This window comes from Diadema setosum, unplaced genomic scaffold (genome assembly GCF_964275005.1).
Source record: "Diadema setosum unplaced genomic scaffold, eeDiaSeto1 scaffold_71, whole genome shotgun sequence".
Taxonomy (NCBI): domain Eukaryota; kingdom Metazoa; phylum Echinodermata; class Echinoidea; order Diadematoida; family Diadematidae; genus Diadema; species Diadema setosum.
The window spans coordinates 34,264-56,659 of NW_027307697.1; the positions used below are offsets into that span (position 1 = coordinate 34,264).

Genomic DNA, 22,396 nt, shown 5'->3' on the forward strand with positions numbered 1-22,396 from the left:
AGCAATTAGTGCCTATTATTATAATACATTTTATACTTGCTTAACATGTCTACCTGAGTGGAATGTGCATGCTCTCCCCCTCTCTCTCTTTCTTTCTTGATAAGCACCCAATGCATTTCCTTGGGAATCTGCTGATTTGTTATAAATTTTGTAAACATTCTTATTCTTGATACAGAACACTAGCATTCTGAAATTGTACCAAGTATAACCAATTCATAGACTTTTTCATAGATCTTTTTAATATGGCAAAACTCATCTTGCAGTCTTCTTTAAGCATGAGGCTAGCTGTGCAAATGCTGCATATTAAACTATGTCATATGTGCAGGATCTGCGCAAGTACACATTTTTGGAATTCAAGGAGTCATTATAATCATTTATTTTATACAGATTGTTCTCGAGAGCATTACTCTTTCTTTGTTCTATGATGAAATAAGTATTTACGATATATCAAGAGTGCTGTTTTATTATTTCTTAAAGGCATGTATTGATGATGTGTGTTGATATGATAACATCCCATTGTGCCAATCAAAAGCATGGTTTTTGCCATAAGATATGTTATTTCAACAGTAAAGAAAAATTGCATGGAATGTACACAGTATAATAGCTTAATATGAGACAATGATTTTTCAATTTCTTTATTTTATTATGACCAATACAAACAGTGAGAAACTGCACCCATGGCCGAATCCAACATATGTGAATGGTGGTTGGAGAAGCAAGATGGAGAGTATGCTGTACACAGAAAAAAGCATGACAAACAAGTGCTCCTCCCAATCCAAAGTATTAGGGCTGAACCCGCAGACTCCAATGTGTTAATGGTAAGATCTGTTCTCAATCTATGTTTAGATAACTAAACTATGAATAACTTCTCTTTAATGTGCTTTTTCATTGATGATTGATTGTCTCTAGGGGTTCACATTCTTTTCCAGGGTTTCACATCCTCTACAATATATTATCAAGAATAATTTTCCTATGCCAATGGTAAAGAAGAAATTGCGTATGTTTTCTAGATGGAAGCCTTCAGTCATTTAACAATCAGTAGCTCTTCCATCACATGTCTACTATCTACCAAGCAGTGAAAGTACATTTTGTATAAATCTACATTATGTTGAGATGTATCCTCAGAAAACATGTCTTGCCTGCGTCTTAAAAAACAACCTTAAACAATGACTGAGAGTTGTATGTGATCAACAAAAGACACATGTCTCCATTTCTCATACCTAATAATACATTTGATGAACAGCCTAAACAGACCCAAAGTAGCAATTACAATATAATATATTGATGTGACTATGTTAACAGAAGCAAATGAACAAGTAGCCAAAACATTGTGCTTTTTCAGTAAAAAAAAAGAAAGATTGTCTCTAAGGTTTCACATACAAAACAAAAGAGTATGTAGTAAAAATTTCCCCAAATGGTATGTAATTAAAAAAAAAAAAAATCAAGTGAATGTCACATCGAGAGGATTCCTACAATATTTCATTTTATTAGGAGCATCAGCCTTTTTTTTACCAGAAATGACTAATACTAAATATCATCAACTTGGGAACTAATATATGTTATTCCTTCATTAAATCAGTGGAATTAGTTTCTAGAAAGAAGGTAAACTGACTATCCTTTATAACAAATACAATCCGTTAGTGGTGCTGGGGCGTAGTTGATCAGAGGACACAGGTTCCTAGTGCCTTACGTCCTTGGACAAGATGTGTTGATCCACCACAACTCTCTAACTGGGTTTGTAATTGGGTACCTGGCTATGCTGGGGTACTTTAATATAATGCCAGGGCCCTCTGGTAGAGTAGTAGCAACAGTGAAGAGGGTACCTTTGGAAATAAGACATTATTTAATCATTATTAATCACTGTAGTTTATCACAGTATGAACCATGAAGTAAGTTTGCTACAGAGGATAATTGATATACATTTGTAAATAAAAATGTATGAGCACAGATTTTTTTCTTCTTTTTCAAAATGCTGTGAAGTGGAGACAGTGGGAATTTGCTGTAAGTTCAACAGCTATTCAGTGGTAGAATTTTATAATATAAAGCAAGATATCCAATTTGCAGACTGATAACTATGTAAACTGTCACTCCTGTTTCCAAGAGACTTTCTTTGATGCAACACATTAAGAAATGTTGACTCTTTCAACAATATCACCAATCTAAAGCAATGCATTTTATAAGTTTGTGTTTTTTCCGAAAAAACAGTGACAAGGGAGCTCTTTTTTCTTTTTTTGTTTCTTACAGGTGAAAGTTCCCCACCCAGACTACATATCAATTGAAAAACCTTTCAAGATAAGTGAGTTCTGCTGGGAGAAAAATGAATTATCAAAGATGATGGCAAATTTTCTAGATGGTAGCCAAGAGTTTGTGCAGCGTTTGCAACAACTTAGAGATGCAGAAGAGGACATGACCACTAAAGGTAGGTATAAAAATGAAATTAATCAGACTTTTTCTCTGTTTTCTTCTTTGGTTTGCATACTGTGTACAGTGTAGGCCATTTTTAAAATGAAAAGTTTTTGTCAGCTCACTTTTGTGATGACTACATATTTGTTGTCATGCACAAGGGTTTACTCATTGTCGTGAAAGCAGTGCAGGTATCATCCTTATGGTGACACAATTTGTAATACATTGTATTTTTTTTTCCCAGTCTGGCCTATTCACAAATGCTCTGAAGAAATCTTCCTTCCCCGGATCAGGAAATCATCAAGATCCAAAAACAAATGCTAAATATTGAAATCATGTTGACTATAATGATATCCTTATACACTGATGATTGGACTCTTTTTTTTTTCTCTCTCTCTCTCTCTCTCTTTACATGTGTACATGTACATATGAACATGGAAAGAGAGACAGACTCATGAATGATAAATGTAAATGTAAATTTGCTTTTTTGTGTTTCGATATGACTTATGTTCCCTGTAATACACATATATCAATTTGATGTTAAAGGGGACCTCCGGATGATTTTCAGACTTTTAGATTTGAACAGCTATAAATCAGTTAAACTGAGTACAGAGTTTCAGAATTTATAGTGATTGGGATAAGGAATGAGAATGTTTACAAAATTTATAACAAATTGCAATGAACAAGGATGATGACATGCCAGCCTCACCATAAGCATGATAAGAATGCATTAGTTGGGGCTCAAGGAAGCAGAACAAAAGAAAAAGGCATGCATAGATTTTTCACAGGTGAACTTGTTGAACAAGTAGTATTGTAATGGAATTACACTGCTACATTTATGAAATATATGAGGCTCTGATGTCATAAACACTGTTCAGTGTAATTTGTTTAAGATTTTCAATTTATTGGTTTCTCTGCTCAAGGACCACAATAAATTTCACGAATCTATACATGGAGCTGTTGATTTATGTACTTCATGAAAAATTATGAAAATCGTCCGGAATGCCCCTTTAAACATAAAGATCCCATGTAATCTCATTACAGGCATTGACATGAGTACAGACTGATACCTCATTATATTCATGGGAATGGAACAGTGGTGGTAAAATGCCTGAAGTGGCATAAATCATCTGCCATTCACCCTAAAGACAGTGCATAGGAATTGTTTTGACATTTTGTGTTGCTTGAAGGTTTGCCATTGTGTATATTGACATTGTATTCTAAAGTATTCATAGTGAGAATGTATGGCATTTATTTGCCTTTAAATTGACTGTCATGCTCAAAATCGAAGAAATTGTAAACAATGAAATGCAGTACCATGAAATTAAAAATGAAATCCAGTCCAAATATAAAAGAGTGAAATCTTACTAGTTCAACGGTAAAAAGTTCATGAAAATTGGATGAAAACTAACGAAGTTATGACATTTGGAAGTTTTGCAGATTTTAGCAAAACAGTTGTTGTACAGTGGATATGAATATGCAAATGAGTGAGCTAACCATGTCATACTCGTAAAATTTTCCATTGGTTGTGTCCAAAAAAAAAAAGAATGATGAAAATTCAATGTTTTAGTCATTGAAGTCTAAATCATAATATTATTCCTGGTTGAATAACTTCAGAATAGTGATCAGTTGGATATACAAGGATTTGAGCCTTGGGCATATAATTGCATTTGAGTGAAAACCTGAAAAATTTCAAAATTTCATGTACAAATACATGTATGGTAAGTTGTGAGTAAATGACATGTTCACTTTGCCATTTGCATTTTCGTATTAACTCTTCAAGAACTGTTTCCCCCTGTTTAAGAGTTTATCTTTTAGTGATCGTGAATTCTGTAATCTTATTGGTCAATCAACCACTTAATATATCCCGTATTACGTGGATATGACGTCATGATACTGTATTACACAGCCAGCTGCGCGTGTACCAAAGACGCTTATAGGGAAGTGCGCGCTAATCCTGTACAAAACAAATGGACAGCGCAGTCCTCAAGCGTATTGTGCACATAACCCGAGACCACTAGACGCTTGATAAACAACAGCAACATCTATCTGGCTACTGCACTGCAGTATCTTATGGCGTTTACGTGTACGTATTTGTATGCGCGCATCGCATGTACAGTAGCTCGTAAGACGTAGAAATAAGTCAACAAGGTCATGGCTGACAGCCGGCGATTTCAACATCAGTCACGAAGGGAAATCAGCGAGAAGAAGGTTAGCACTTACACTAAAAGATAAAATCGTTACCCCCTGCTTGTTCTTACGAAATACGGGAAATATCTACGGTCTGGTGCCATATTCCATTCGGCCTTCGACCTCATGGAATATGGCACCAGACCGTAGATATTTGCCCGTATTTTGTGAACAAGCAGGGGATAACTAATGATATTGTGGTCAATAGTGTCAAATGCTTTTGACAAATCTAAAAATACATACACCAAGGCATTACTTCCCATCATCAATTGCACTAATAATTGTATTTACTAAATTTAAAATACCCATACTAGTGGAGCAATTTTTACCAAAGCCAAATTGCTGGGGGATCAGAATATTATTAAGAACCAAAAAAGTCATTCAATCTTTTATAAATTATCTTCTCCAGATTTACATACTAATAATTCGGACATTTATCTGGGCACTTGACTGATGAGTGACTTACGACTATACAAGCAACAAAATCTTAAACAATATTCGTTTACAAATCGGGGCCAGTGGAGGTCTTTCAGAAAAGGAGTAATCAACTTGAGAACCTTGGTTTGTTACAAATGAGCCTTGCGTAGGAGTTTCTACTAGTGTACGAGCTGAAATTTTTGTGTACAGATATTTTCGCGAATTGCTACTTGGAGGACATTTTCATGTGTTGTTAATTTTGCGGTTGCGAGGGTCTAACTGAACTTAGCTATTAGCACGTTGTTATATTCGCGTGTTGTTATTTTCGCGGTTTAAAGGCGATTCACGCAATTCGCGAAAATAAAACCACCGTGAAAATTTCAGCTCATACAGTATTCTTATCAAAATATTTCCTGACAAATATAAAAGATTGTATATCATATGATATGATGATTTACACACATTTGTGATGTGTGTTTCTGTGATCTGATGTGTGTCAAAACACACTCCAAGAACAATGGAAGATGATTTTTATGACATTACTTCCAACCGATATCCCATGAAAAGAAAGTTTAGATATTTGCATGGATGAGCCAATCAATAACAATATATATATATATATATATATATATATATATATATATGTGTATATATATATATATATATATATATATATATATATATGTATATATGTGTATATATATATATATATATATATATAACAACAATAATTAGTTTCTGCTCGAAGTCAAAAGAAAGTGTGGATTCACAACAGTAGGTCAATATAGAAACTCCGTTAGATGAATTTTTGCCCATAGGGCTTTGTCAAGTCAATACATTTGTCAAATACATTTGTCAATACATTTGTCAATACATTTGTCAATACATTTGTCAATACATTTGTTAATACATTTGTCAAATGTATTGACTTGACAAAGCCCTATGGATGAAAATTTGTCAAATTTACATCTCTAACGGAGATTTTATATTGACCTGCTGTTGTGAATACAGTATATTCGATATGTATTTAACACAATGCTCAGGCCTATGGTGGCGCACATCACTACCATGGTGTCTCTATGCTCTTTAAATGAGAGGGATGGGGGTAGAAAAAAGAAATGTAGTGTACAATGTGTGTACCATAAAACATGTAAAGTGCACTCACAGCTGCTTGATTACCTCTCTCCAACAATTCAGTCATCATACTGTCATTTGGCATGAGTTTGTTTTGCTGCATCCATTCAGGTACATAAGTGACACATTTCTATGTGAGTGATGCTTCAGGTGTGAGCAACAAATACATCTGTGTTTCATCTGCGTAAATTTGTATTTGGCGTTACAAAATGTTAATTAAAGCCATAATCAGAATGGATGCGAAGTTTCTGAGGCAATACTTTGAATGTAGATAAAACCACTTTCATACATTTCATAATATTTTGTTCAGAGAACTTTCAAGAATACTATAGATAACAGATGTAATCTACACCATGTATGTTGGGCGTCCTTAAGAAGTATTCATCTTCTTTGATAAAGGTTGATTTGTTGAAAGAAATAACAATATTAGAAAAAAACTTGATTTTGGTATTTTACACCCTTATATACTAAGGGCCCTTTTTTCATGTCATATCCCATATGTACAATTCATGGTTTTAAAAAAAAGGATGTTGAAAGAAAATTTTTTCACCTTGTGAAGCAAGGGTCTACACCTCACTGACAATATGAAATAACAGCTGTACTTATTTTATTTAAAGGGAAGATAAACCCCAAGAACAATGTGGATTGAGTGAAAGCAGCAACATTAGTAGAACACATCAGTGAAAGTTTGAAGAAAATCGGACAATCGATGCAAAAGATATGAATTTTTAAAGTTTTGGTGTTGGAACCGCTGGACGAGGAGACTACTAGAGGTTATGACGTATGAGAGGACAACAATACCAAGAAAATATAAAGAAAATTCTACAAAAATCCATTTTTCATGAAAATTACAAATTCCATCAACTTGATATTGACATATGTTAGGGGTAGCAATTATTCCCCATGCTTTCTGAAAGAGGTTGGTCCATTGCTCTTTCATAATTCTAGAAAAGTGAATTTTTGTTGAATTTCCTTTATATTTTCTTTGTATTGTTGTCCACTCATACGTCATATCCTCTAGTAGTCTCCTCATCCAGCGGTTTCAACAGCAAAACTTTAAAAATTCATAACTTTTTCATCGATTGTCCGATTTTCCTCAAACTTTCACTGATGTGTTCTACTAATGTTGCTACTTTCACTCAATCCACATTGCTTTTTGGGTTTACCTTCCCTTTAACATTTGGAGGTGGCTGAAAAACTGAAAATGGCTGATTAGTCTGCGTTCAATACTTTCATAAAAATCAGAAAAAAAGCTGTGTCCCGTGTGTATGCTACTTTATAGGCAGGGTTAGCTATAGGTCACAGGGTCATGGATATGAGCCAGCATTACACTTGGCAGACACAGACCCTCGTCGGTCATAAAGGAGTCTGTGTCAAAGCATCTCTTTCATATTCCCACCACTGTCGGCGACAGTACAGGGCCTGTGGGACAGTGCCAGTGGTGCATGTCGTAGTCTTGGTGCAGACTCCATTACGACCAACAAGAGTTTGTGCCTGCAAACCAGATACTGTAAAACACAATATTGTGTGGTATGTGGCCTTTTTTGCAGCATGAAATTTTTGCGAGGTTGCCTCGCGAAATGCATTCAATGCATTTAGTGTAGACAAGAACTTTCACATGCATTTTAGGTTCACTAATCTTCGCTTTCGCAAAATTCGCAAAATTAAAATGCATGCGAACATTCCTTGTTTTACAGAGTACACTCCTGTCATGACTGACTTAATCTCACAACATTTTTTTTTCCCCAGCAGAGCTGACCACTGTTTTGTTTTTTCACTTAAGGGATGCAAAAAAGGAAGAAAAAAAGAAGAGAAAAATCAGTGATTTGGTATTTTTGGGGTCGTCTTAAAATTCAGACCTCAAATCATGATTTCACATATCTTCTTAAAACACTCTGTGATGTACTACATGTATTTTACTGGACTTTCTAGCTGTCAATCATCAGTAATTAGCGTGAGAAAATCATCACTTCTGTGTGAATGCCACATGTAGGCTTATCTAAGCATGCTGCATTTGAATTTTGAAGTCAGATGGTGCATTCTTTTGGAATGTACAACAGTTTAAAGTGAGAAAAATGTGATTGCATGCTCCAATTATGCTTTTTACCTACCAAGAATTGATTCACATACAATAATGGGGAAATCAAATCTATTCAGAATGCCAAATGTTTTTATGTTCATGTACATTCTCCCTCTTCTCATTTTCTGAAGATGAAAGCATTTTAGAAAATTGACATTCTTCTACACAATGCAGATTCCACTGACGATGACAATCTGTATCCTCATGCATGTCTCACAGATGCAATTAAGGAAAAGCAAGTGAAATTTGGTAAGTTGAGCTAAGAGTGTAGGCCTATAGTTCAATAGTTCAATATTTTATTTATTTCCATCATCACAAAGAAAAGAAAAGAAAAAGTTGACATAATCCAAAGTGATACAATTTTTTTTTCATATTTCTTACACTCGTCTGATAAAGGATTTTTTTCAATACAATATAAAGTACATTATACACGAATGATGTCGTAAAAAAGAAACGATGCACTGTGCACTGTTACCTCCGACAACTACAGAAGGAGGAGGTTTGTGATCATCGGTGTTGGTCTGTTTGCAAAATAACTCAAAGTGTTGTGTATGGATTAAAAAGAAACTTGCGTGAAATGTCAGTATTGACACAAGGAACACATCATTCAATGTTGGTAGTGATCTGAGAATTTCTATTTATTTTTTGAAAGATTTTTCATATTTTGGCATATAACATCAACAAACTTGGGGTTCAAGTTGTTCGTCCTACTGGAGGTTCAGATACAGATACTGAAGTGCGCGCTCTGCCGAACAAAAGACTTTTATTTTGGGAAATAGCATGCGTGTAAGGATGGAAATATCTCTTTGGGTGGAAATTAGTTGCTGCCTTTGCAGAGGTCTGTGCTTTCTGAGTGCATTTCTAGTTTGAGAAGTTTTGTATGGACATTCAACCTCATATTGCCACCATTTTCAAACATTCTGTGCTGTCCTTTCCACTACATGTACCTCCCATTATTCATTATAGCAAAACTTGAGCTAGAAATGCCTTCATATTGGTAATGATACCCTGTGACTGGATTGCTCAATCCTGATGACATGGTTAAATATTCAAATGTTACGTTATTTCTTCATAGTGCATCTGTCTGAATTGTTTCTGTACACCTCAGCATCTACTTACAAACATTTGTACATTAAACATCTTGATTCTACAATTGTCTTAAAAAGATTGATTCATGCTAGAAAAAATATAAGCACTCCCAAGTTTTTGAAAAGTACATCCAGTGCTGAGATCAATGTGATTTATTCCCTTTCCTGTCAATTCAAATAACAGTAAGCAAAACAAACAATTGAAAATAACTCTTTGAAATGCAAATGCATAAATTTGTATCCTATTTCAACTACGCATACAATACACAACTCTTCTGTAATTCTGATTCAGTCTGTAGACACATTGGCCCGAATTCACAAAGGTGGTACAAATGGACAAACACCATGGAGTGCCAAGTGCCACACGGAATGTTTCATTACAAAATTGATCATTTCATCGACAAAATGATGTCATGATATGTCAGAAGGAATTGCTTTAACAAGATAAAATATTACTCTATTGAAATTGGAAGCATGCACACTGAAGGAATGCCATTTGATAAATATTCAAAAAGGTTACATAGCTGTTCAGTTTAGAGCTCCTTTGACTAGACCACTGCTATTTATCCATAAATTGGTATTTCAAAATGAAAAAAAAAAATGATTGGACAAAGAAGTAGCAGTATATCCTAGGGAAGATCTGACACTTTGCATAATTTGAGGTTACACACATCAAGTAGGCCCAGACTTGGTATGTGCCATGGCCATGCAGGCTAATAATGCTGATTGTACAAATATATATTAGGGGCTCTTGAGGTTACTTAACTGTCCTTTCAATTATGGTGCATATTAGATGTGATCTGCACCGAGTAGGCTGTGTCCAAATATGAACTTATTAAAGGGGGCCTGGTTTCATTGTTAGGAGAGACTACACTTGATAGAGTGCTTTTATAGTGAGAACTTACCATTACAATAATTTTGCTCAGTAAACCCTGTGAATTCATGAAGTTGTCATGACTGAAATAGTAACAGCTAAAGAAAAGATTGACTTAGGCCAATCAAAAGAGCCCTTCAAGCATTTCAGAGAAACATTTTGTGATTATAAATTTCAATCTATACCTTTGAGGTATCACAAACCATTTACTTCATTTCCCATTTTCTCTATATCTTGAACTTGCAGATGAAGCAAATCTGCTAGAAATTCCAGTGTCTCTACTCTCTACCCCACCCAAGCAGCGCCTGGTCAGGACAAAAAATGATGCTCATGTACAAGAGCTTATTTGTTCATTTAAGCGACTGGACGGAAACATCCCCATACCAACCATTGTTGCTCACATTCCCAATACCCTGCCGAAGTACATCAGTGCAAGCGATGTGCTTAAAGGGATACACACCCTAGAGGTGTTAGGAGGGAACCATACATTTGAGGCCCTCCAATTCCTCCAATATACCAAAAATGTTCCAGTTGCTGTATATGCAGGCCTGACAAATGATGAGGCCCTCCACTTGGCCTACGAACATAACAGTGTACACCAACATTCTAGAAGTATGACGTTTATTGAGGAGGTGTGCCTCTTTAGGAAAAAGTTGGTGGGTGATCCAGATGCAGGGCTGAACCAAAGCGCAAGGACAAAGTGGCGGCAGATAATGGCCACAATACTTGGTGCAAATGTGAGTAGTATTTGGTGTATAGTATTTGTATCTTTGTTGTTTTTCATGCTTGTAGTTCATTAAAGTGAAAGAAAAGAGCAGATCTCAGGCCTGCACCTAACTTTCTTTTTTGTGTGGGTAACATGTGTTACAAATTTCACTGTTACACTCTTGTAGCACACTCTGAATGAACATTTTGTCATCCTTGCTTGTGAAGCAGTAAACCAATTTCATGTTACTGTTCAAGAGTTGCATTTATGCTTCTGAACAGCACTCTTTTGATCAACAAGGGTTTTCAAAAGTGTAATTTTGCAGTGTCTGTTTACAGTCTTGGAAAGCAGCCTTAGATTTTTCTTTCTACTGTAGAATGTTTTCGCTATGGTCGTTTAAAAAAAATAAATAAATAATTGAGCATGATGTTCACTGGCTAATCCATGTACCTCATCTTGGAAATATCTTTAGTATTCATCTGCCCTATCGTTCCATTACAGGTGAAACAAGTGCGTAATAAATACAGGCATCATACTTGGTTGGCCAGTCAACCGACCCACATTTGGTCCCTCATTGTGGGCGTCATGAACGCATGGGAAAAGAACACTCTGATGGGACAAAGAACTGGTCCCCTCAAAGCACTTCATCTTGCCTTCCTTGAAAAGATGGAGCAGACAGAGGCAGAAGACACTCTCAAGAAACTGCTGAATGGAGAGATGTCATTTGAAGAAATAAAGTAAGTTGATTGCATTTTACTTTCACAGGTAAAAAGTGTATCACAGTCACCAAAGTTGTCAGTTTCACTCTATCCATAATCTGACTTCATGGAGACAACTACAACTGTAAGTTGTATTGAACATCTTTTAAAAGCTAATGGGAAATCTGAGTCCGAAACTTTGTTCTTTTGTTTGGATACAGACTCCTGTGGCAATTCAATCAAATTGTTTGCTATCCATCATTTTGGAATTATGAATTTAGGTGTCATCAAGAATTTTCATTTCTTTTTAGTACTTAAAGTGTATTCTCCCTTGACAGATTCACAGGAATTGTTATTGATGAGGTTGTGGCAGATGAATTTGGTATGACTTCTACTGTGATACTTTTTAATGTTAGTTTAAAGGACACAACAAGGGTACTTGCCATATCTGTCTCTTAACCTAGGGGAGGAATACTGACATGATTTTCTATTCTAAGATGACTAATTTACTTTCTATGGTCACTGTAGGGCTTCTGGGTCATGTTCATCCTAAATCAAAGATAGCTCAGATATCATCTTGCAAATAAGAGAAAAAAGATGGAGAGATGATAAAGAAGTAAACTCGTATTGATTCTGACATGACAAATACACTTTTAAAGTTTGTACATCAGTCACTATAATTTGTACATGTGAATGATTTTTTTAGCTCACCTGAGCCGGCATCCGGCATGTGATGTGCTTAACTTTTCACATCTTCATTTTCTTCTTGAAAACCTCATGACCTATTTTCACCAAACTTGGCAGGTAGCATCCCTAGGGGGTTAAAGTTTGTACACCCAGGGGAGGCCCAAACCCTCCAAATTAAGGAATCTTTTACAATGGTTTTCTCTAGAACCAAAGGTGATAAAGCTAAGTTAAGGGTAACTATGAGTTAGTAGGCCTACATTAATGACTGGTTTCAAGTTTGTTCATAGCAGATCCATGGGTGCCCCCCTTGGGGGCAGGAGGGAGGGGGTGTGGAGGTTCAAAGGGGGGCCTAAATTGTACATTTTCATCTTCTTGAAAGACTCATGATGTATTTTCATCAAACTTGGCAGGCAGCATCCCTTGGGGGATAGGATCGCAATTTATCCAAAAATTAGCACCATATCCAACCTGGAGGGCCCCCAAGGGACCTAAACCTTACAAAATTATTATAGGAATCTTTAAAAATCTTCTCTAGAATCAGAAGTGATAGAGCTTATTTGATACTATGAGTTAATACATTTATGAATGATTTCAAGTTTGTTCATGGCAGACTTTAGATGAGCTCCAAAAATCCCCCTTCCCATTTCTCGAAAAAGTTTGAATGTCCATGCTGTAAGCCTACACATGAACACCTGAGTGTGTGTTTTTCCCACATGAAAAGCCCTGCCTGTATTAATCTAGCATTCTGTTAATCAAAAGGAAGGTTTCATTCATTTCATTTAGGTCCTATACAATAGGCCATTTCAGCCTCAAAACCATCTCATAGTAATTTAAATTTCAGTCAAGAAGATTTTTATGGGTTTTTGATACATCATAAAAATTTTGAATGGCCACATCCTTAGATTGACACTGTGTTTACAAGGGTACAGTGTATGTCATATAATGAAAAATCAAACAAACTGAGAACTCTTGATGTCATTTACAGCTGATTGTCAAATATATATGCTATGAATTGAAAAAAAAAATCTTCAAAGAAATGTAAGTCAAATGGTTCATACCAGCATGATCCATTTATGAGGCATGTATCTCGTTTTTTCTCCTGACATAAAAACAAAGATCTACTGCCAAACCAGACCTGCAAGAAGCAAAGAAAAGAAAGATAGGGTGCAAATCACATGAAGGCACGGAGAAAGAAGAGTCCCAGGAAAATGCGATGAGGAAGAAAGAGAACAAGCTAATACAGTGGGAGATGGATATTAAGAAGGAGAGGAAAGACCTGACCAAGAAGCAGATGGAGCTTGAAAAGTGGGAGATGGAACTCAGAAAAAAGGAGATGGAACTTGAAGAGCGTGAGAAGAATTTGGAGGAGAGAGAGAAGGACAATACAAACCAGACCCACGAGGTTTACTATGAGAATGAAGAAATGCCAATGGTAAGAAATTTTGTAAATCAATAAAATATACTAATTGTAGTAATGTAATAAAAACATCTTGATGAAAAGATTATATTCATTTGTCCTCAGAGACACAAAAGCAGAATAACTATTATTCACAGATTTTTCTGATGTTGGTTTCAGTTACTGTATACATGTGTAAATTAGTGCCCTTTTTCAATAGCTATAGACATTGGCAAGTGGAAAAAGAAACAGAAAAATATGTTTAATGCAGTGGATTTTATGCTAAGGCAATGTAGCATACGTGCTTTAGGAAAGAGGGTTTTGCACTACACTTTGTCCAACTGTACTCTGGTTTTAAATAGGCTAGAGGTACCATGCAGTGTATATGAAAAATTAGTCTACTTAACAGACACTTTTCTTCTCAGACTGGCATATAAATCACTTTTTCTTCATACTGTCGTCTATGAAGACAAGTACCCCCATGGAGGTACAACTATTATCTTCTGTAAACATCTGCCAACATTCATTCAAATATACATGATATGTTTATGACACTCAAAATATTTTGTCCAGTCCTGATACAAAATGTAAGAGCATATGTACTTCTGTTGCAAACATATGGGCCTAAGTATACCGCTTTACCAAACTTCTATGACCCTGATGAATCACAAAAGAAGGCCCCTTCTTGTTGGTTAGTCTACTCTAACAAGATACCTACACACAGGTTTGTATAAGTCTTAATAAGGTACAATGTAGCTACATGTGCACATTACATACTTGTACAGATGTTTTACATCATGAAAGTTATAGTGCCTTCTATATAGTATCAAGAGCATCTGTTATAGAACAGTTATGTACACAAGCAGTAATTGGGATATTTAGTACAGTAATAGGTGTTATATGTCTTTGAAAAAATGGATGAGCATAAAAATTTTCTCTTTGGTAACACAAGTAACATAGAATGAGATGAAGCAAATGGCTACTCTAGACCTTACTTTCAACATTACTTTTATGAGTCTATACTGCATCTATAGGCCTAATTCTGAACTTTTTGCAACCAATGTTCCACTGCTTTTATTTTGGGAATTTTATCATGCATACTATTACTAGTACATTGTATGTGGAAGTACATGTGAAATGACACCCTTTTTTTGGCCTCTGCCACTCAGGGTCAACATTGTGTAGGAATTCAACAGTATTTTTTTTAACACTCGAAAGCTACAAAACTAAATGACAACTGCTCAAACAAGATGCATAAGTGTGTGTCTGTAGATTGAGACTAACTGCTCTCCAGCTCCTGCATTTGGAATGGAGTTGGTGACACTTTAAGATAAACAGCAGGTATGCCCAAGGGGCTATTAACCTTGGAGGAAGATTAGGGTTCATTCACAAACTCTGTGGAAGCCAGATATCATCCTGGGGATTCAATTTCATCTCACCTCCCTGATCATTCTTCTTTGTGAAGTATGTGTCCACAGGAGCCTTGTATGTCTGTGAGTGGTCCTTGGGTTTGAATTTAAACTCAGCCAAGTTGACCTAGTAAAAAGCCCTGCAGCAGCTGATTGATGCAGGATTGAGACATTTGCCTGCTGTAGGGATGAATAGTAGCAAAGGCAGTTTCATGATCCATTCCATGAAGAGGGAGGGGAGGCTTTACAAAATTAGGTTTAATAGTTACAACTACCACTGTGTGCATGAATCTAATGTTTATTGCTGGCTGTAGTTCATGTCCAGGTAATCATTATGACAGTGATATTAATGCCATCCCTCTGTTGTAAACCAATCCACATGGTGTAGAAATGGGGCAGTCTTGCCTCCATACTAATAATACCCACATGGGTACTGCCTTTAAAGGGAATCCAAGCTTCATAGCAATGTGGATTGAGTGAAAGAAGCAACATTAATAGAACACATCAGTGAAAGTTTGAGGAAAATTGGACAATCGATGCAAAAGTTATGAATTTTTAAAAGTTTTTGGTGTTGGAACCACTGGATAAGGAGATTACTAGAGGTTGTGACATATGTGTATGTGGACAACAATATAAGGAAAATATAAACAAAATTCCACAAAAATTAACCTTTCTAGCATAATGACAGAGCACTTGACTAAACGCTTTCAGAAAGCAGGGGAAATAATTGCTACCCTTAACATAGAGTACAGGTATGTCAGTATCAAGTTGATGGAATGTATGATTTTCATGATAAATTAAATTTTGCGAAATTCTTATATTTTCTTCAATCCACATTGCTATTGGGGTTTGAGTTCCCTTTAAAATGAAGGTTCCCCCCCCCCCCCCGCGTTCCATAGGCCATGTTTAAAAAAAAAAAACAGGCCATAAATGCCAAGTTAAAAAAAAAAATTATGAGTGAGATTTTCGTGACTCGGCGCACAGGCATGTGCGTGAGCGAGGGAGCGAAGTAATTGAGTGAGGGGAGGGTGTCTGAGGGGAGTGTCCGCCCTCCCACGGTTGGGAGCTTTTTCAATTTTTTAGCTCTTTATGGTGCAAGCTAGTGCATTAATAAGTGACTATTTTTTACTTATTTTGAAAGACAAAACGGAAATTTGCCTTCAATTGCAACTCTTACTTTGATCCTTTAAGCTACAAAATGCTCCCAATGCGTGAGAAATATGGGTGTCATGTGTGAGATCGTGAGACAGACCCGAAATGCTTGAGTCTCACTCACAATGCGTGAGACTTGGTAGCTCTGAACAGGCCCTCCTTCAGCCCATGTTTCTCTTCAGCTCATATTTCCATATAGTAGAGATTATAGATTTTTTTGTTTCTTTTTTGTTGGTGTAGAACCAATAGGACCTATTGTATGCTGTGTAATGAATGTGCAATGAATTTTAGTTTTCTTTGCAGTCATACATGAAAATGGTCTTGTTTCACATCCATGTGCTTTTTGTCATAGTGCAATCTGGAAGTCGCTGGTATAGGTCTACTTCTTTAATGGGACAGTGTGATTTAATCAAGGCATGAAGATTGCATGTTTGTGTGACTTTCAAAGTGGATAGAATTGTGTTTATATTATCTTTCTCATAGGAAGTAGATGATGATGCCAATGGAATGGAAACTACATCCATACCTCCTGTAAGAACCTCAAATAAGCAGGACTCTAACAAGGTAAGAAGTCTCTGATATTCTGAAACCCTGATATTGTGTGTTACATAAAAAGATGTTTTAGTTTATCCATTACCATTTAATTTTTATCATTTTTTTTTTTTTGCACTTGTAGCAGTGCCAGTGGTGCGTGTAGTAGTCTTGGCAAACGCAGACCTTTTCTTTGACAAACAAGGGTTTGTGCCTGCAAACTAACTTTTAATAACAAGTGGTAGCTCAGGTGATGCTGATCGCTATTATTTCAAAGCAGATTGTTCTGAAGCAGATGAGATGAAGCAAAAAATATTTTTCAAATAGAGGTAGAAGCTTGAGGTGAAGCTTTCATCTGTTTTGCTGTCTATGATGGTTTTTATATATTCTGAACATTGTAATGCTATTTTGAACCATAATAGGCTTTTATGGAGACATTTTTCAGAATGCACCATGAATATTTCTCTATAAAAAAAAATAGATAGATTTAAAAATGTTTATGAAAACCATGTAGAAATTGATATCTTTCCCATATAATCAATATTTGGAGAAAATTAAAGGTGCCAGTATTGTATTTGGTTCAGGAGTTACAATGTCTCAAACTATCACATTTTACATAATATGTATTTGCACGCATCTGTTCCCAAAGATGTCACAGAGGATCAAATCCGAGATCGTGCTTACTTTTCTAGTTCCACTTTCTCTATAAACAAGACCATACATATGTAATATTAAGCGTACTAAGCAATGTTCCGTGAGTACAACTCAGTAGATTTGTTGCAAAAACCTCCAAAGTATAGATGCGGTCCGACAGGGCTGCCATTTTTATTGAATTTAACATTTCAAATATAAAATTTGATAGAGACATTGAATTGCAATAAACTTGACGTCATATGAATGAGAGTAAAACTTCCCAAAAGTTGATACAGCTTGAAATGTGTATTGTGATAATTTTTTTTTTCCTTTGGGGGGGGGGGGGGGAGGAAATCCACATCACAGTAATTGGAATTGTATGTTTTTGTATAATCTTTTCATTTTTTTTCAGCACAAAGGGACGTTATCACTTTGAGTTATGCGCTATACATTTGTATAAGCACTGTCAATTATTATTATCATAATTGTTTGTTTATTATATTTTTTGAAAAAAGGAAGAAATTTAAAAATGCATGATTTAGTATTCATCAAAGAAGAACTGAAGAATTATTTTGAAACCTGCGATTGAGATTGAGATTTATTGAGCTTGAGGCATAATTCATATTTATGGAATTACAGGCAATGTCAAACACTGTTGAGAAATTAAAATCTAAGACTTGAAAGAAAAAAAAAACATATTTATGCATGATAAATTTTGCATACGATGTGTTTACTTGGTCACATGTAATACTGTAATGGTCTAGTGACTTGTAAGAACCTGCAAACTAACTTTTCATGCCAAGTGTTACGACGCTGGTCACTATTACTGTAACATTTCATCACAGCAGATTGTTCTGAGGCGGATAAGATTGAACAGAAAGTATTTTCCAAAAAGAGAAAGTAGCTTGGAATTTGGAACAAATTTTGCCAGTGTGTCATATTTAGTGACAAATATAGTATCCACACAAAATTCAAGATGGCAGTAATTAATCGAGGTTGTCGTTCAAAGCATTATTTACCAAGAGTGCACGTAAAAATCAAAAACCCAGCTTTAGTTAATTCCTCAAACAAGTTCTAAGCTCTGAGTTAGGGATAGAACAACTAATGTACAAACTTAAGTCAGTATAATAAATGCTAAATACATGTATTGTTAGAAATACTAAATAGATCAGATAAGATTATTTTTTTTTATACTACGCTGTCAACAGTCATCATGGTTATGGTTTCTTGAAAAGAAATGGTCATATATCCTTATGTTTTAGGCTTTATTATAATTTTCTTTCACACGGTAGAATGTTTTGTGATACAACTAACCTTCACATATAAATCAAATGTGACTATCTCTCCCAATGGTAAACAATACCTTTAGTGTGTTGCATCAAAGTTTGATCTTAACTTAAAACTTATAATTAGATATATTTTTTTAATCTTCTTATATTGCTATCTATTACATGTTTCTTATATACATCCAAACGATATTTTACAAGTGTAAACCATATTGAGGGTCTTTTTTTTTTTTGTGGGGGTGGGGGTGGAGCTCATTCCAGTATTTGGGTGAGGCCCAATCTTTGATAAAAAAGAAATGCTTCTGTATCAAAGATATGCTTTTTTACTTGTATATGTTACTCTGCTGTTGTACAAATGTGAATGAAGATGGTACACGTACATGTGTAATAATGTCTGATCCATAGATGTCCTTGAAAGCCCTTCTGATCCGAACCCCCCCCCCCCCCCGAAAAATCTGACATGGCAGCAATTTCTCAGATTTGCTTTTAAATGTGTTGTCAGTATATAGTTTGAATAAAACTGTCCAAATTGATTATTTGTGCTGTATATTCACATTAATTCACAAAGAAGCATGCTGAAACTGTATCAAGCTACTGTTATTAGATTTTTCTTACATTGTTTTTAGGCTGATTTCATGTGGGTTATAGTGTCACAATTGATCTGAACTTATGCCATTGGTAGATGCTTTTCCATATTAGATATCAGGATCACTTGACAGTGAAAATGTTCCTTTTCATTCATTTTAGAGTGACCTCAGGGATCACTCGAAGAGTGATGAGTGATTCCTAAGGCACGTCTCAACACTAACGGCCACCGAAAATGTATGTTGGGCCACCAAAATTTCAAAACTTAAGAATTTGGAAGCCTGATCGGGCCACCAAAAAAGGTTGGATATTTGCCTTTGGGCCACCAAAACTAAAAGTTAGTGTGGAGCCCTGCCTAAGGTCACTCTAAAATGAGTGAAAATGAACATTTTAACTCAAAAGTCACTCCAATTTTACTCTAAATTCACTGTTTTCTGTTATTCACTCCGTCAAATGTAAAAACTTCCACTCAGTTTTTTATCTTTTTCAGGGAGTAGAACATCACTGGTTGTAAAAATGTGTCCATAAAAACCTAAGGCGGTTTACAATAGCACAACAGACAAATGTATCAAAATTGAAATAATACTTTTAATTTGGCACAATACAGTATGTCAACTTTGATGGCTACCATCTTTATACAGTACGTATTTATTTTTTGAGTGGTTGATCTAAATTCTGTCTTAAACTATCTATAACAAGAATTAGATTGGTGCCAAGTTTCAAGTTACTACCTCTATTTGAAAAATATTTTTTGCTTCATCTCATCTGCTTCAGAACAATCTACTTCGAAATAATAGAGATCAGTGTCACCTGAGCTACCACTTAGTATGAAAAGTTAGTTTGCAGGCACAAACCCTTGTTTGTCAAAGAAAATGTCTGCATTCGCCAAGACTAGTCTTGACGTGCACATACCTTTTTATGACCAACAAGGTCTTGGGCACAACTAAAGTGGCCATTTTTACATAGTGAGTTTTTAAGTTTGAGACATACTCCTGAACCAAAAATGGTACTGACCCATAATTTTCTCCAAATATTAGTTATATGTCACACAAAATTCTTAAAACGTTTCAAGATAATCCTTCAGTCTTTCTCTGAGTTATGCTGAATCAAGCATTTCATGTTTTACCTTTTTTCAGAAAAAAAAAGAATAGTGTTTTTTCCTTAAAATCTCAATCCACTTATCACAATAGCCCACAAATATGGTATCAACTTGTAGAAAATGTTATTCTCTTTCACATGACATCACATTTCTTGAAATCTGATGTTCCTCTCGAATTCTATCATTCAAATAACAAATTCAGTAAATATGGTGGCTATCTTGGATGCCATCTTAGATTTAGAGGCTATCACAACAAACTTTATGAGATAGACCAGTGGAATGTTGTTTGTTACAATAAAAACTTGAAAATAAGCATGGTCTACTTAGTTTGTAGAGAGAGTGGAACTCGACCTGTTTTTAGCTTTAGATTTTAGCTTATTTTTGTCCTAATATCTTATTGTCATCACGGTGCAATTTTACAAGACTGTTGACAAAGATTCTTGCATGGTCACACACCAATCTGATCCATATTTAATGCATTTCTTGACAAGTGTTTTTCCTGTGTTAAAAAGTGTGCAAATGGACACCATGCTTTCACAGAAGGCCTCAAGCACCCCCCCCCCCCTATCTACTCCATATTCAGGTGAGTGTAAGTTCCCAGGTTTTATGTTTTTAATGTTTTCCTTCTTATCAGGAACTTGGCAGCAGTGGGAAACAAGAGGACCATGCCACAGAATCATCAACAATGGTGCCACAGGAGGTAAAGATATAACAATTTTGTGCAGTCTTTTTAAAGATTGATAAAAAACATACATGTTTAATTTCTTTTAACACACAGCCTTGTCAAAACTTACCATCCACATAATTCAAGCTTTTCTCATTTCAAAATGTTTTCTTGCTCGGTTGTAACCTATTCAGCCATCTTTGTGAGAAAGGGACTGTCATTTGTTGTTTTTCATGTCGCCTTAAATGTCCCATTCACCATTGGTAGCAACGATTTTGAAACATTTTCTGGATATATCTTTTTTTTTTTTTTAAAGCATGATATTATGCATAGATCAATTGAATCACAAAACATCCTACCATATAAATTTGTTGCAATAAAGTCAAAAATATAAGGAGATATCACTATATTTCTCATTAAACCATTACTGCAAACTGTTTAGTCTGGAAAAAAAAAATTGTTACTATTCTTGTCCACATTTTGTCTATTTAACAATACTTATCGATTATATTGATCAAATTTGTACATTCGTTGTTTATATCCCTAAATCGCATTTTAGAATTATTTTGAAGCAGTATACTGGGTTTTTGTTAAATCTGCAAATAGCAAATTATGCCTTGGCAGTATGACGGTATTTTTTGTGACCTCGCTATCTTAATGATTTAACATGATCAGAAATAGTTTGGTCATTATATTAGTCTGAAATGAAAGTGTGGTCTTAATATAAAATATAAATGGTCATGAAGGTAGCAATTTGAATGTTGGATATGTACTTCATTTACAGTGAAGATGAACTTCTCCTTCAGATAACTTTTTGATTCATTATGTGTAGAAACAAAAGACCTTTGGCTAGAATCTACTTAATTTGTATTCCTATTCCAAACATTGTAGCTCTCCATGCCCAACGGAAAAACGTGCCGCCAGGGACAGTGGGTGGCAGTCTTGTACGGCCGAAAAGCATCCGTTGGAAGAGTGGCCGCCATATCCTCTGTCGACACTGCCACTGTGCACTTCTTGAAGGGTAACAAGTTAAATAAAAGGGATATTCAAGAAGTGCACAGCAGATTTTTAATATGTCCCGTGGCCGTACAGCACGATATTCAGAAAGACATCATTTCCATTCCCCGCAGTGTCCAGCAAGACATTAAAAGAGACACAGATTTGTACATAAAGACATATATGTAAATCTCATCATGCTTAGTTTGCTATACAGCGTGTCCCAGAAAAAACAAACAAACTGGATTTCCATGCAACTTTTTTACAATCGAAATCATACATTTTCTTTATGAGATATACATCAATGGAAAGATAAACTTTTCTTCTTTCATTTGATGTACAACTAAATGTTCATTGTTCATGCATGA

General features: G+C 35.4%; 1 protein-coding gene across 1 annotated transcript; it reads left to right on the forward strand.

The window, feature by feature from the left end:
* Positions 1-439: 439 nt before the first annotated feature.
* Positions 440-22,217, forward strand: LOC140245939 (uncharacterized). Its single transcript, XM_072325403.1, has 9 exons — positions 440-818; positions 2,245-2,419; positions 8,399-8,473; positions 10,433-10,923; positions 11,394-11,629; positions 13,394-13,709; positions 16,718-16,798; positions 21,003-21,068; positions 21,924-22,217. Exons 1-9 carry the CDS (start codon positions 678-680, stop codon positions 22,215-22,217), a joined length of 1,875 nt encoding a protein of 624 aa, XP_072181504.1. The 5' UTR covers positions 440-677.
* The last annotated feature ends 179 nt before the right edge of the window (positions 22,218-22,396 follow it).

Excerpts from the sequence above, each read along its gene's own strand:
- LOC140245939 (XM_072325403.1), top strand. The coding sequence starts at position 678 with ATGGCCGAATCCAACATATGTGAATGGTGGTTGGAGAAGCAAGATGGA. Across the intron at positions 819-2,244 it reads CAGACTCCAATGTGTTAATG|GTGAAAGTTCCCCACCCAGA; the intron begins GTAAGATCTGTT and ends TGTTTCTTACAG. Across the intron at positions 13,710-16,717 it reads AGAATGAAGAAATGCCAATG|GAAGTAGATGATGATGCCAA; the intron begins GTAAGAAATTTT and ends TCTTTCTCATAG.